At 40.2% G+C, this 16,511-nt stretch overlaps 1 protein-coding gene across 6 annotated transcripts in view; it reads right to left on the reverse strand.

Moving 5' to 3' along the window:
• Positions 1–365: 365 nt before the first annotated feature.
• Positions 366–16,511, reverse strand: part of NEXMIF (neurite extension and migration factor) — an 801,617-nt gene continuing 785,471 nt past the window's right edge. For all 6 annotated transcript variants that reach the window (XM_069210975.1, XM_069210943.1, XM_069210949.1 and 3 more), the window contains one exon: positions 366–16,168. In XM_069210975.1, the coding sequence (XP_069067076.1) occupies positions 11,934–16,168 (4,235 nt within the window). In that variant the 3' untranslated portion in view covers positions 366–11,933. The remainder of the gene's footprint in view (positions 16,169–16,511) is intronic.

Here is a 16,511-nt window from a genome sequence, read left to right on the forward strand (position 1 = left end):
ACTGCATTGGTACCAGACCTCAGTAAAGGCCCTCAATGCCAGAACTATAGGAAACATTAAGTACTAAGAAGAGGACAGGACTCGGATATGCTTCTTCCCCATGCACTATAACGTATGGGAAAGGCATGAACTGTAAACTCTTATTTCAAAACAAATTTTCATAAATATTTATAGGACTTGCTTTTGAAAGGCAGTAGCTATGGAATTATGGAAAATCACACGACAGAATCCATTTTCAAAAGCAATTTAACATGAAATGTGAGCTGTGCAATAATTTAAGCTTTAGACTTTTATTAACATGTGTATAAGATTCCACTGTCCTCTAATCATGAGGCAAGAGCAAGGTATTATTTTTGTTAGTTTTTTAATTTATTTAATCCATAAACAATATAACAAAACTCAGCAAGGTAACAATATGACATTTTCACCATACAGGATCAATCACATATATTTAAAACCTTTGCAACAAGAACAACAAAACCCAAAATCTTACAAGAATAATTTACAAGAGAATCTATAAAACAGCAAGGAGCTCACAAAGTTGTCAATTTTTCCTTTTCACAATATCACTACACTCTTTCACAATATTGTCTTTTATTACAAAATTTCCAACAAAATGGTACTTTTTCATTTGTATTTTGGTTTTTAAAACCAGAGACCTTTAAGTATATATCCTTTAATTAACACACTTATGTGTTGAAAAAAGGAAAACTCACACATACGAACACTTCACAGCACTTTTCTAAGAAAAATATACACTTACAAAATATTTTACAAATTGGCACACTCAAAAATATACAAGATTTTGTAGGTGTCTTAGAGTAGTCCTCGTGATTTATTCTTCAATAGACTCTACATCATATTTATAAAGCTCATTCTAAAGGGGGGAAAAGTGAATACTTTTCAATAATGATAAAACTTTAGCTGTGTAATAATGTCAAATGTAAAATCATGTTACATTCATAAAAAAGGGCCAGTCAGTGTTTCTTAACACATGGGGAGGACTGCTGGAGAGAAAAAGGTTGTGTAGCAGCACAAAACACTAGCAACACACAAAGTGCTGGAAAATGTTCTGTGGAGTCAAGGAGAAATACATTCAGATATATGTAGGCAGTGGTCGATTTTAAACAGTAAATGGGTCATACTGTTAAATTTAATATTTTCCATCCCACAACTCACCTACCACTGAAAGCAAATAGAGTTCAGCGCAAATCTTTTATTACTTTCCACCTTTGTGCTTCTGAAACATACATTTTATAATCTCTCTCATGACAGACATTTTTATGTCATGCACTCTTGTGCACCAAGGGCCCCGTACCATGTCTAAAAACCCCTACTACATTACCCTGTGATATATGCAGGAGAAACATCCCTATTCTTTCATCCATGTTTTTTAAAGATGGCTGTTACTCCATTTTCATTTGTGTTGCTTGTTTACCTGAGAATCAGACAGAGCCTTTATTCTGCACACAAAAATTGTACTTTTGTTTCTTTTTTTGCACATGCTGGTGTCCTAATTTTTGGGTCATGAGCAGTCTGGGACAGGTCAACTAGATAATGGCACTATGCAGCTGCCATGTCTTTCTTTACACAAGTGGAATGTGCTTAACAAAGAAACCTGCTTCAGCTGAGGCAGCAGCAGGTCCTACTTCATTGATATTTTGCACGTTCCTTTTGAAAGAAGCACTGGTAGATTATGTAAGGGAAAGAAATTGAAAACTGCACAGTGAGAAGATTATGGTACGCTATAAAAATGACAGACTTCCTTCCTGGTGTGTGGCTTCTTTGTTATTATTCACAAACCTTCCACATGAATGTAAGTTGCAACAGGCACCTGGGGGCAGTTGTCAAAGAAGAACAGCTGCCTGCAGCGCTAAATGTGTACATATTTATAAAAAATAAGTATGGCAAATGCTCCGGGTGAACTAAACGAGTCGCAACAGAATGCTTTACAGCTCTGTGGGTTCCCTGGCAGACTAACCATATCCGCCCTAATAGGCAGAATTGAAAATGAAGCCGGAGCGATTGGTCTGGTAGACAAATGGAGTGATGGGAGATGGTCAGTATGTTAAAAATGGGAGTAAAAGGAAGCAAGGGAAAGAGGATGGCGAAGAGCTCTTATTCTCCAGAGTTATTACTGAGAAGAAAACACCAGTTACAAAGGATGTAAAGGAACATTAGTAACCAATAAGCATTGGCCGGGGGTTTTCTCAATTGCTATGTATGATACTGTAAACTGTTAAGTTTTCAATGTTCCACTTTGTTATGATTGAGCAGTGTCCACTAGGATGAGCAGGGATACTCTATAAAGGCTGGCAAGAGGGAAGACCAATAATTTGCTAATAAAGTGACGTAGATGCTGCAGCATGTGTAACTAATGCGAGGCTCCCCAGATGTTCACCCTAAATCGTCAATTACTTTTCAGTTTTCTTTCTATATTGTTGGTGGAGAGGTTGGATGTTGCTCACATTGCTAATGTAAATAAGCAAAGGCACACCAATATTTTTTAGTGTACAATTAAAAAGGACTTCTTATAGGCTTTTTAGCTTTTTGCAACTTTATAATTTTCAATCAAAAGCATACTTGTTATTTATAGTTCATATTGTTATTAGTAGTTCATATTTTCTAACTGGTAAAGTACTGACAGCAAAATGCCCTACTGCATATAAAACCTAGATCTCTTTCATTATTGTCACTGAATGGGCCTTTCATGTTGATGACAAAATCTTAACGACCAACCAATGGTTTTATTGATAATAGCACACTCCCACATACCCAGAGTCAACCTCACAGTGTGGAAACAGCGTCACCCAACTTACCACAGGTGCGCTTCTCAAGGGTTATTTTACCAGTATAAAATCTAAGTTCCTAATTTATGTGTCCTCAGAACCTTTCTGTTTATGGTAAAAGTGGCAGTGATACAAAACCATACCTACAGACTAATATTTTCCACAGATAAGAAATGACAATAGACCATTAAGAACGATTTGAACTGGAGATCGTTTGTGACATTTGCAGGAGATCAACAATGAAGAAGGCAGGAAACCAAAATCCCAAACGTTATACTGAAAGATCTGTATAGGATGCTGTGTAATTTGCAGACCAAATGACACTGCTCATGTACCTCCTCTTGTGATAATTTAACTCTTACAATTTAACACTGTAATAAAAGTGTATGTTTGTCAAGTGCTATTTATGCCTGATATAGTCTGGAAATCTTAGCACGCATTCCAAGCTTAAAGAGATTAAGGTGTAGATGTAAATGAAAATGTAAAAAAATGGACCAGCAAGGAAAGGCATCAAAGAATACTCAGAAAGATTAATATAATTTGCCCTCTACACTGTTATTCCTTATATTCTCTTTTTTGTAGAGCACATATCAGTCAAAGATTGGCATTATCTCTTGTGAACGAACTTTTCCAAAAGATGGGGACACACATTCCATCAGTATTTTTTCCAGTAGGAAACAACGCAGAAAGGGCTGCTGTTGTGATACTTCTCACTATGTTCCATGGCCCGAAGAGAATCCAAGCTATGGAATTACGGAAGAGTGAGGCTGGCAGTGATCACCAGGTACAAACATATGCAATTCAGTTAAATTCTTTATCAAACTGACAGTTCAATGCCATCTTTGGCTCACTTCCAAACTTCCATAAACCAAGTAGAGCAGTGCATCATCAATATCAACAGACATTTGACAAGCATATATACATCATTCTTTGAGTAAAAAAAATAATGGACATTAGAGAATTTGCCAAACACAACTACACCTCATCTTTGTAGATTGCAAAATCTTGGTAGAAATCAGTGCGTTCTCTGCTGTTGATCAGAACCCCTAGAATTGAATGGTGTTGCTATAAAGCCTAACAACAATAGGGTTAACGAATGAATTAAAATGCCTGAAAAATAATACTTTTGTTGGAACTAGTTAAAATGCTGGAGATTATTTATTATATATGATCTTATTAAAAACAAACGCCAGAGGGTTTGTTTGACATTTAAGGAGCCAAGCTTAACAGTACACAAGAAGGATGATAAACAAACATCGTCATTAACTGTCCCGGAAGTTCTTTAATGGCACAGGTGTTAAAACTCAAACTGATTAAACCATCTGCACTCTGCGGTCAGTATTTAAAATAAAGGATATGATTCCAATAAACAGGCGGTTGGCACTTTATGTGCGGAGGTAGCACTTTATGGTTTGTTTTTTTAAGCAATATAAAGATGCCAGTGGAATTACGTAAGCAAGACAACTGTGAAGTTCAATAGAATGATAATGAATTGCACAAGTCTAAAGAACAATCTAAGGACTTTGTAGGGCCATTTGTCTGAGGCAGGTGAGAAGAAATGGTAACACTACAAGATTGCTCCATATTCTATTAACTGAGAGTTTTGTCAGTTTTTAAATGGCCCTGTATGATTGTTCAAGTATTAAAGAACATTTCTAAGCATGAAAAAAATCACATCTTTCAATTTCAAGCATCCTTTAAAAAAAAAAAAAGAGTTAATTAAAAACATAATAATAATAATAAAATTAAAGGAAATCTCCATGCTAAGTTAAGACATTAACAAGTTGTAGGAACTCAACCATCTGGGGGAAAAGACCACAAACCGTGAACAATCTGTAAAAACCATGCATGCATGAAACTTAAACACACACAGGACCATTTGGAAAGATGAAAGAATGCGTATTTAGGGCATTTTGTTACTGGCAAAGTTGTTTTTTGATTCAGGGAACTTGCCATTGACAGCTACATCTGGCAGAGGCCACCTGCCACAGCTCTAAAGATGATTTTGTCAATGTGGATAAGTAATACAAAATGTAAGAAAATGACAACATTTATTATGCCGGACTCCACACTAAATTAAATGCATGCAAAAAAAACAGAACATGTTGATAGGAGAAGGTATGTATTGTCGTTTCATTTGCATCAAGCTTTTAAAAGCTATTCACAAAAGCCGAGACTTTGGTGGAGCTGGATACTGTAGTACCGCAATATATAATGTTATATGAAAGGCCCTGTTGTGTTCTTGCCATCCTTACATGTGGTTCAGACCACCACCCCTCTTCTAATGGTAATTACCCAAGTTTATCGGATTGAAAAGGTATCTGGAGTAGCACATTTCTGGTCATAAATCCCACTGGGCACTCACAATTTACCAGTTCTCTAAAATGTCACACGTACATAAACCACCCATGGTCTTGCAATTGCACCTTGTACCTCTCCTCATGAATACATAAGCAGTTTAGGGGTTCCTTGGTACAGAATATATAAAAATGCTACCGACAATCAGTACAGCTGTGTAAGCAGGGGTAGTAAATGACTGACTCAAGATAGCCTGAATAAAGGAGGAAAACAAACCCAGGAATGGCTGCTTCAGAGTGGTGGCAACATGAATTCCTAGTAAATCTCTGAGTGGTAAGGGAATTTGTGCAATGACAACACAATATAATTTGGGGTCGGTGATGTGTATAATTTAACCTTTTAACCTGACACAAAAGTGCTTATGTACACTGTAACTTGGTGCCAGAATAATTGGTGGATAGTTTGTCATGGACTAATAGCAATCGCGTCTCGCCCAGGATACAAAATGATCCTATTCTTTAGAACTACATAGCCGAGAGCCAGCAGAGTTGGCGGTCTTTAAGATGTTAGAATGTGATGCAGAGAATGATGTGCCATGTATTCTGTGTCCTAGCCACCTGGATGGTTGGGAACATTTCCAATACACATGGGGAACTTCATTTAATATAAATGGTATGTTACAACATAACATTTTTATTCTAATAGCCTTGTGATCTGCGGTTTGATGTGGACAGACAGTCAAGGCTCTATTGCTGAGCATAGTTTTCGCCCTGAAACAATGACATCACTGTTGTACTGGCGCAGCTCAAAATGATTCAAACTGAACGCAGCACGTGCTCAGTGAACATTTTTGATCATTTTATATCTGTTATATTCTTCAACAGTAGACATACATCTGATTTGAAATTACATTTCGAAAGTTGTGAAAATATTGTTTGATTTTGACTTGTATTAATAGGTTGCAATTTTCCTCATGAAATGCCCCTTTTTTAATCTTACCTCAAATTACTTACAAATTCACTTAATGATATGCAATCCTTAGGTTATGAAATGGTATGAAAAAAGCAATATTTATTTTTGCACTTATTTATTCACAGAGGAAGAAAGTGGATCTTATCAGCAGCAAGCAACACACACTGTAACTGCTGCTGCGCAAACGACTATGAGTAATATTCTTATGATGACAAATGTGTTGTGTTCTCAGAGCTGTTGATGGGCCTGTGAATTGGAAATGGTGTGATATGTTAGAAGTAAGAAGTAGTACTTTTTACATTAGATTAATTACTGTGGAATGTAGAAAATGCTGCAACTTTCCAAGTCATTACCCTTTATAAAACACTGCAGTACAATGAACACGGTGGCTCTTGGCGATTCTATTCCAAGGGACTGTTGTGTCTCCGTTGGGACCGCATCTCAATTAGGCCTTACAGCAAATGTCGATAAAAGGGCGAGAGTTGCAAGCTGTGATCAGGAAATTATCTTTAAGTTGTCCTTAGGTCGCCACCTAAATGGCCAACCAGCCACTAACATTCAGGCAATGCAACCTGGGTAACGAAAGGGAAAGCAGTACCTAAATACCACATACCACAAAACTTTTGTATTCCCAAATAGGGCGTACTTATTGTGGTCAAACAGGCACTACATTCAGTGCAATTAAGGCGGTATTGAAGTTCAGAGTGGATGTACCAGCCTGTTTCCCTTTAGAAAACAGTCCATTACTTCCCAAATTGAAGGAAGAAACAGGAGTCTGTCCAACAGACAGACTTCTGCACTAACTTCTTCAAACTTCGAGGTTAAAATGAATGTTTTCAAGATATGGAACTGGCAGCTACAAAGAAAGCATAGGTTACAATAAAATGTTCATACTTCGAAATAAAAATATATTTGTAGACACCTTAAAAATGCTCTTCTATGAAATGTGTATTACTTTGAAACTGTGTGGAACAAAAGGTACAGTTCACCTTTCTTCTGGAGAAGTGTAAAGAAGTCCAAGCGTGTCATACAACCTATCCAAGGAGCAATCTACACTGATCGGTAATTAGTAAACAGCTTTTTTTTATTGCAAATGCCCTCTTAGAACAATACATAGAAGAGACCCAGTGCTGCTTTCACAATATTAAAATGTAGCCAATATTGTCATGCGCATCAAGTTTGCAGGCTTTTTGTTCCAAACCTTACACTGCTTTATGATTTCTCACCAAACTACAATATGAAGGCTAGTTTATGACAATATGCAATAACTCTTGTCACTGGGTCTTGAAGTCAAGGACTGATAGCTACTCGTCCTTCTGAAAGAGACTATAATTATAGTGCTCAATTTGTGAGGGATATAATGCGCACTGTAAATATTAAGATGGTAATAATGCCCGTGGCCAAGGAAGTTAAAAGACCAAATATATTGCTCATTTTTACCAAAGGGTATTTAATCTATGAAGGGGGCACTGCAACATTGTTACTCGTAAGAAAGTGGAGAGCTGTAAATGGTGGATACACATCATGAACCTGGATTGCCTACACCATGAAACCAACCAATGTATTTAAGCACTGATTTGCCTAAACGACTCCACTGTGTTCAACTACCAAAGCACTGGGAGCTTGGCCAAGAGAAGCATTCAGCTTACTTGAAAAGAAGGTCTAGATGACAATCGTCAGTCTTTCTACGGCTGTGGAAACTTTCAATCAGGCCTTTGGGATTCAAATTACAAAAAATATGATTGTCATCCCTAAAATATACTGAATTATACTTTGCTCTTAGTGACTGGACTGAACTGACATTACTTCTTTCTTTTGATTCCTAGATTTATAAAATGGAGTTTCTTTTGATTTTTCCTGGTTCTACACAAACAGCTGGTCCTGGAGCCGAAGCTCCTTAATTACAAGTTGGGTTCCCGCTGTGCCCCTGCAGGTTGCCCGGCGGGCTCCTTCTAGTTTCCGTTTGTTAGAGTTGAGCGGAACAGGGTTAGTCTCAGGTCAGAGTGTCTGTGGCTGTGTATCGCTCCCCATACTCTGCGGGACTTCCTTCATTATTTCGCTGTACACAGGGATAGGACAGATTAGAAGGCGGCTGGTAACCAACCTCAAGCTGCCCACAGACGGCTGCAGGGACGTTTGCTCGCGGCACAGCTACACACAGATTCTCTTTTGTCCTTCTGCAGGTCTTCTCTTCATATTCTATGGCCTGTGGTCTCTTCCTGTCTTTTGCAGACCCCTCATCACTCCTGAGTGCAGAAATGTACTCCTTTTCTGCTGCGCCTAAGAGCAGTTATGCGAGACTGAGGTGTTATTGGAGTGTGTGGGTGGACGTGGTTGTGAAAAGTGAGAGGGCGTGGGATGACTGTCTCAGAGGGCATTAGTTATACAATAATGAGAGGCCCAGTGCTCAGTTTTCAGTACAATTATACTGCAAGCTTCTTAATGCTGCTGCATGCCCCGATAACTTTAAAAATAAAAAAAGAGCCTTTCAAGGTTCCTTCAAACATTTCTTAATTTCTAACACTGCTTTACAGTAACAGTAGCACCAGAGGAGTGCAACCTAACAGAAGGGCTTATAATCTGATAACGGTATGCTCTTTAACTAAGTTAACTGTCACTGAAATAACCGATTCCCCAAATGATTCCAGTGATAGTGTCTTTCTCTCTTATCACTACAATGAACACTAAAATGGCACTTCAGAAAAGGGTTTAACATCATAATAAAACGATATGAGTGATGAAAAGAATAAAGGGGACCAGATATGTGACACGTCAGTACAATAGAGATGCTGAGGCTCCCCTCCACCAAGCCACTTGTTATCAAGGAAATCTTCAACAGTTTTTTATTTTTTTATTTTAGTTCTGAAATACATAAATTTTCTTCTTCCCTGTACTTTGTGTTAGAACTGCACTTTCTTCATAAAAACAGCATAGTGACAACAATAAGTTTCCTCACTGTGCAAGAATAAAACGTTATGTCAGTAAAATAGATTTTCTGGTAAATCATTCATTTAGCAGGCCTTGAGCACACACAACCAAAATGGGTATGTGGTGCAGGCCCCCAAATTCGAAGGGGGATACCCAAAACAGAGCACTCTGGTAAGAACCCAGGACACAGAGCACTGTGGAGGCAGGAACGCCAGTCAAAGAATGTTGTTCAAAAGGCGGTGGCTAAGAGACATATTCACCCGTCTCCACATTCATATTTATGCAGAGTGGGACGAATGAATATGTGCTCTAATCTAACTTTTGTTTCCATAATCAATGTCCATTTTCACAATCGTGCCAGGGCAAATTAATGCAAAGATCCTGAATAAACTTCATGGAAGACATGCTTACAGCAGGTCGTAGTCGAGACTGGGATCTGGAAACAGTTAAGACCGGCTCAAGTGAATTACCATTGTGTGTTAAAAGGGAGGATTTTAAGACCTTACGTCTCTTTTTTTTTTGCGGGGAAATCATCCCTGCAATAAGTTCATTTGTAAGTGCTTTCAAAGAATCCGCAAAAAGTACATTTTTTAGATTTTTCACCTAATTTGCTGATATTTATCTTGCAATGTAAAAAAAGAACAACACATTTCTAGAAAAAGTGAAAGGTTTTTTACAGAATTTCATAAATTGTGTGGGAAATAGGCCCTGCAATTCCACCAGTCACTGCCTTCAACCTTCAATGTACAAGCCCAAGACAAGCTGGGGACTGGTTTTTCCCCACAACAGGCTGAGTGAGTTTAAAAAGTGTCACTATTTCGACCGGCCCAAGGGATGTGATGGTGAAAAATGTTGTGGGCATAAGGTAGTTTAAAAAAAAACAAAAAAAAACCAGGAGGATCATGCAACACCAATATGCCCCTAGGAACTCGCCAGCAGACGAGCTACTTGCATATGTTTAGTATCTATGGTATGTTAATCACGCAAAGGCCAAGCGTGCAGGCTCTCAGCAGCAACAGGACCTAAAGCATTGTTCCTTGGTTGAGTATGCTGCAGCAATATGATTGTTATACCCAAGAAGACCCCAGTCACCTACACCTGGCTCAGACACACAGCGTCAGGAATAGCACAGCATTCCCTAGGGCACAATGCACTCAGTCGAAGAATTCAGTTTTGGCACGTAAATTGATATAGCTATTACATACATATATATATATATATATATAAAGTATATATACACACATGGATAGATATGTGTATATGTGCATCCATATATATTCTTTAAATTAATAAAACATTATTATTGGCAATACTGGTTAAACACTTCAAAAACATCATTGAAACAAAGACAGGAAAAGAATTAGAATCAAAGGTTACGAAAACGGCTCCAGGAAAAGTAAGCGGCAATAAACAAATTCTAAAATGAATGCGATCCTAGGTGCACAGAGTAACAGGCTCCTCTGTTTCTGTGGCTGCATGATGGCAGGTTAAGTATTATAAAAGATATAAAACGAGATCCAGCGTATCTTCAATAGAACTTTACACTTGCAATGATCATCAGCTACACATTTTGCTTTTAGAAGCACGACCAGAAGCCGGTGTTTCGCGCCACCTCCCAAGGAGAGATGTCTGGAACGCGCACACATCAACTCCTGCGGTACCCATGGATAGAACCCTCGCCAGCATCCTGCATCATGAACACAAGGGAAAGAGCACTGCTTCTTGGTCCTTTCCACCTGAAGAGGACTTTCATTGTTCATGGGAAGCCTTCCCTAGCTGCAAACCACAGGGTGAATCCATGAAATGAGGTAAGTACATTTGGCACATGTTAAGTTATCCTGTCCGCCGTTTTGGTACATTGTGTAATCGAGCACAAAAATCTTCTTGTTAGCTACAGGTGCTTTCAAAGGGAGGTGGGGAAAAGTAAATGTGATCACTAAAAGAGTGGAATGTTGGTAGGAAACCCAAAAAAAAAGGCATACTTTCAGAAAACACGACCCCAATGCTGATATAGTAAAAATATGTACAATTACTTGATCATAGTTTGGCACATTTTCATCTGGATAATAGTGCATAATAGTACTGTACAACAGTATGACTATACAGTTTTTCACAGAGAATACCAGATTAAGCTTCTTCTCAAACAAAAGATTCCCACAATGCAAACTTTTGCACTTTTAGCACTTAACATTTCGACAGACCACAAGGCATTATATTAATATTTAAAAAAAGAAACAGACAAAATAAATCACGTTAATGTCTTTTTTTTCTTTAAAAAACAAGTCTCTTTAAAAATAGGCCCAAAAAAATGTTTCTGTTTCAAGAAGAACGTAGTACGATCTTCTGGCGAAGAATTTGATGCCCTTTTGAATACATGGCGTTTGGTAAATTTACCAAAGCAGGGTCACGGTGATTCTTGCATTCATGTAGCTGGTTCTGTAAGGTGTACTTTACATTTTAAACAGACAGCACAGAAAGAGGTGCGCAGCTCTTACAGAAGCCACATGAAGTATAACATTATAATTTCCCATCCTATCGGCCTATGTTTCAAGGTTTTCAGAAGCGTTTTTAGTAAAAATAACAAAAACGCGTTCGTAAAAGAGTCTTTCCCTTATAACACTTTTTAAAAAAAATTAGCACAGAATAACTTTGTTTGCAATAAATAAACAATAACAACCGAAGAAGCCAAACATCAAAAACCGTTAGCCTGGTTAGTAATTTGTAACCCTTGCCAAGCCAGAAAGTGGTCATTCTTTAGGTAGCTTGCAGGTTTAAATACTCATGCATATCATTTTGCAAATATTTTGCGTAAAAAACTGAAACACAAAAAAAGTCTTTCACTCATGCAGCTCTCCTTTTTTTGTTAAGAAAGGAAAAACAAGGACCAGCGGGCTTAGGCAGGTAGAAGAAACCAAGAGGTTGTTTTTGAGCCGCTGTGGTTCAGCATTACCTCAGTTTCTCAAAAGACGCTGTCACTGTTGAGTTCTTGTGCACCGGATCCCGCTCAGGTCGCTTCACCTTGCAGTTCTCTTCTCTCATTGTTTTAGAAGTTGATTTGTGACGGTACAACTTTTTGTGGGTCGGTGCATTATTGCCTAAAGTGCTCAAATTGCAAAAGTTTTTATCAAAAAAGGTGGAATGAATGTCAGTGCTGTAAACAGTAGAACAATTGGGACGGCTCGGGTCATAGGCAGCTAACTTCATGTTTTTGTGGGAGCCCTTGGTGGTTGCTTTATGGTTCTTAGCTGAGCCCAGAGAGTTGCTGTTCACCTTTTTCTTGGACTCCTGATGCGTACCTGCCAAAATTTTAAGAGTTTTCAGTTTCAGGCTGTTTGACTCGGGTGATCGGAATATATCTGGGACACTATTGTGGCCTATGGGCCCCCACAGTGGCTCTATGGAGGCCATCATGAACCTCTGGACATCCGCCATGCCAGAGGCAATGTTCGACAGAATGTTTGAGGGCTCCTCAAACTCCCTTTGATCATCATCAAGGAGAATGTTGGAATTCCCTAACCTGGGTTCCGACCAGCCTGTATTACCCTCTTTGCCCAAGTGCCATTCACTGTCATGCGTTCCTATTTTCAAAGAGGTTGGTCCACAATGTTGAATGCCATCACCCACCGCCTTCTTGGAGACCATGTTATGAAGGGAACCAGGTGAGCCTATCATTAAGGATTGGTCTCCATTGACTAAATTTGCATTCTTTCCTTTCTTTGGGGATTTGGAAGATTGTTTGCTACTTTTGCTTGGTGTTTTATCAGTAGCTTTGTTGGCTTTGGGTGTTTTCTTCTTGCTGTTTTTCTGGGTGGTGCTTTGGTTATTGTTTTTGCCGGCTGCGCTTTTCTTTTTCGGTTTTGCTCCCTTGCCAAGCTGACTGGCTTGTTCATGAAATGTGGCAAGGCCAGCATCTTTCTCAAGGAGACTGACGGGATCCTCATCATTGAACATATGAAACTGAAACTGATGATTATCTAATTCAAAGCCATTATCACTTGTTTCTTGTGGTTGGAGGCCAGTGCAGTTCCATTTGACTTTCTCATTATTCAGAGCTCCTTGGAAACTTTCATGGAAGCTTTTTAAGTTACCCATTGGTTTAATATCGGAGGCCGTTATTTGAGGCGAAAGGTTGGGGGTGTCTGGTGGAGACATTTCAGAGAGAGACGAGTGCCGGAACTTATCAGGTGTGAAGTTGGAAATGTCTAAGAGGTCGCTGGACTCCTTTAAGGGGGTTATTTCATCAATGCTTTGTTGAATTACTAGTTTTGGACTGCAGTGGGCCAAGAAATCGTCGTTAATATCATCATCCCCATCTTTCTCACAAGACTTTAAGCTTAAAGAGCTATAGTTGCTTGAACTAACGGACAATGAGCCGACTGAATCAAAACTAATGAGTCTGCCATTATCTGTGGTGACAGTGCCCCGTTGAAAGTTAAAGCGACTATCTCCATTATTAAAGTTACAAGTCGTTTGATAAGCATCTTCAGGCTGTAGGTGGTTTTCCTGCACATATTTCTTAAGATACACCCTTTTGCTATTACTTACAAGCATTTCATTGAAGCCAGATGCATGAATGTGGCCAGCAGTGGGGTTTTCTGCAGGGACACCAAACTCGCTAATTAGAAGAGAGGGATCCCTCAGGTTGGGGATAAACTCAGGTTGGTTACTTACAGGTTTAGAATGCCATATGTTACCAAAGCCTGCCTCCATTTCTAAGTGGTGTGGGGACTGCTGTAATTCAGATTCAGAAGGAGGTGAGAGCACACAACTCTGAGCAAGTTGGAGTGAGTGGAAATCATTTTCTGGCTGGACCACACCAGCTGACTGATGCCCAGGAGGATGGTGATTAAAGTATGTGGCAGCTGTTTGACTCGAATCCGAAGCATCGAGTAATGTCTGCAGATAACCTCCAGGAATAACAGCAACATTGGTTGAGATGTCTGCAGATGCCACAGGTTTGTCAAGAGGGCAGGCAGCAGCTGGTAAAGCTACTGGATTTGCAGCATCATTACCCTTGTGACATTCAGATGGACTGGTGTTTTCTGGGGCACAATCAAACTCTTCTTTTATGGCAGGTACAGGCTCATCACTTTCCAAAAGAGGAGATATCACCACTGCATCCAGGTCAGCTTTTTCCTTGTCTTCCTCAGCTTTCATCTTCCTACATTTCAGTCTGGCCTCGCTTCGGAATTTGATCCTCCGTAGCACTTTCTTCCCAACGCCCATGCATTCTCTCATTAATGATCTACATTTCATGGAGGCAGGACCTGGTACGTGGCTAAGATATAATCCATTCTCACAGCTGGATGCGGCTGTCGTCAATGTATGAATGCCTCCGAGGCCTGCAACATCTTTGCTGCTGCAGCCATGCTTCTGTTCATAGCCAGAAGGACCATGTGGGCTCACTGCCTGCTCGACGGCTTGAATTCTTTGAAGCCTATGTCTGTTTGCAAGCTTGGATTTTCTTTTCCTGGGAATGAGTGTGCCATCAGAGCCGTTCATATACATATTCTGCCCCTCGCACATGGACGCTTTCAGAAACTCAAGCCTGCTTTGTCGTCTATCTTGCCAATAACCCTTTAAAGGAGCCAGTTTGTCATATTTGTCAAGCAAATCTTTGCTGAGGGTAACACTTGGCTCATCTGCATCAATTTTGCCTAACTTCACCAACATATGCTTTTCCCCTTTGAATCGATTTACAATAATGTATTTAATGACAACTGGTGGCTCCTTCCGGGAAGCTTTCCGTCTTTTCTTTGGACACCAGTCATCGTCGTCTTCCTTCTTCGGCAGTCCATCAGGAACACCCTCTTTCTTCTCAGGGAGCTTTTCACTCTCTATGGAATCCACATCATACAAGTAATCTTCATTGTACCTTACTTTCCGCTTCGCCCTGAGCCCATAGTTCTGTTGAATAAATGAGCTAGGATGTTCCTTGGACAGGTAGCTGGTACAGTCTTTAATCTCCCTCAGCGCATCATAGGAAGATTCTGTGCATGTGCTGTCATCACTGAACTCGCCAGAGTCTTCTGTCGAATTCACAGAGTCCAGAAAGTGGTTTCTCTTTGCACTTATGTACTGGACAACATCTGTGCTGTTACAGTTTTTACTTAAGGCAGATTTATCTTCCTCTTCCACCCCATCCCACAACCCCCCCACCACCTCCTCAGTTTTGAACTGGGCAGGGTCACTGGTCCTCTTTATTGCACTCTTGTTCTCCTTTTTTGTACAGCTGGAGAACACGTTGGGGAAAAAATTAAATTGGGCCTCTTCTTGCAATGCTGTGGTCTTCTCCCTGACGCTGTCCTGGAATGATTCGTACCTAATTTTTAAGGAGCAAACGTCACTGCCTAGCGTTGAGTCATCATCGTCGAACATGTAATTGTCCACATCTTCCTCAGAAAAGAGATTGACAGAGAGTTCATTCTTGGAACAGAGGTCAAGCAGCTCAATTTTGCTTTCGCTAATGAAAGATTCAAAATAGCCCCATTCCTGGTTTGGGTTTGCCAACAAGCCGTCATCGCCATTGCACTTATCCAGTAGCAATCCTTCATAGTAATTTTTCGGCGTTGGGTCCTCTGAATCACTGTCGGATTTCTCTGCATCCCTTTTATCAGCAGCTCTTGATTTGTGGATGGGGAAGCTTAGGAGCTGGTCCGAAAGCAGTTGATCCCCATATCGCATGGTTTCACCCGTGCTCATGCAGTGTATTCCGATATCAGACACTGAGCATGCATCGTAGTCCCTGTTCACATCGCCAACCTTCAAGCTTAACCCAGGCTCTGCATCAATGCCATCTTTGGCCTCAATGAAGCATCCCAGACAGGTCCTGCTCTGCTGCATCAGGCAGTCTCCAGTTAGGGAGGATATAGCACCAGGCTCCATGATGGTGAATGGGGCTTTCTCGCAGTCAGTTGGCAGGGACCATGAGCTCAAGCCCTTGGTCACGCAGGACGTAAGGGAAATGGCGTTCGCCGAGGAGTCACTCGATGCATGCTCAGGGATGTCTGAGAGTCTCAAAGGAGACGGAGGGCTCAGTAAGCAGGATTCCTTCGAGGTAAGTGGATTCAGGACTCGGTGGCACGCTGCAGTTTCCTTCTGTGCAATTGACAAGGCTGGAAAGGTAACTTCTGGGTCTGCAGCGGTTAAACACTTCACATTGTTCTCCAGGTCATCAGATGCTGAATAAAACAAAAGAATATGGAAACATCTTTAGGACCAGGGTTTTTTTAACATTGAAAATGCATGTGTTTAACATTCATGCTGCACGCCAGTACTGATTTATAAAATGCAGGCTGATTACAATCTCTGGCATACAAACCTCAGACCCTAGGCAACAAGGGGCAGACCTCGGGCACAAGACAACTAGGGCCTCATGATACATTAACCCCTGTCCTTCGAAGAGGCACATTCATACATTTTAAGTGTCATTTTCAATCTGGACAGCAAGACCGTGATAGCCCTTTAGATCTCTACTGCTCGCGTAGGCAGCCATCCTGAAAATGCCAGGATGATGGTCCACTA

Source organism: Pleurodeles waltl, chromosome 2_1 (assembly GCF_031143425.1).
Source record: "Pleurodeles waltl isolate 20211129_DDA chromosome 2_1, aPleWal1.hap1.20221129, whole genome shotgun sequence".
Taxonomy (NCBI): domain Eukaryota; kingdom Metazoa; phylum Chordata; class Amphibia; order Caudata; family Salamandridae; genus Pleurodeles; species Pleurodeles waltl.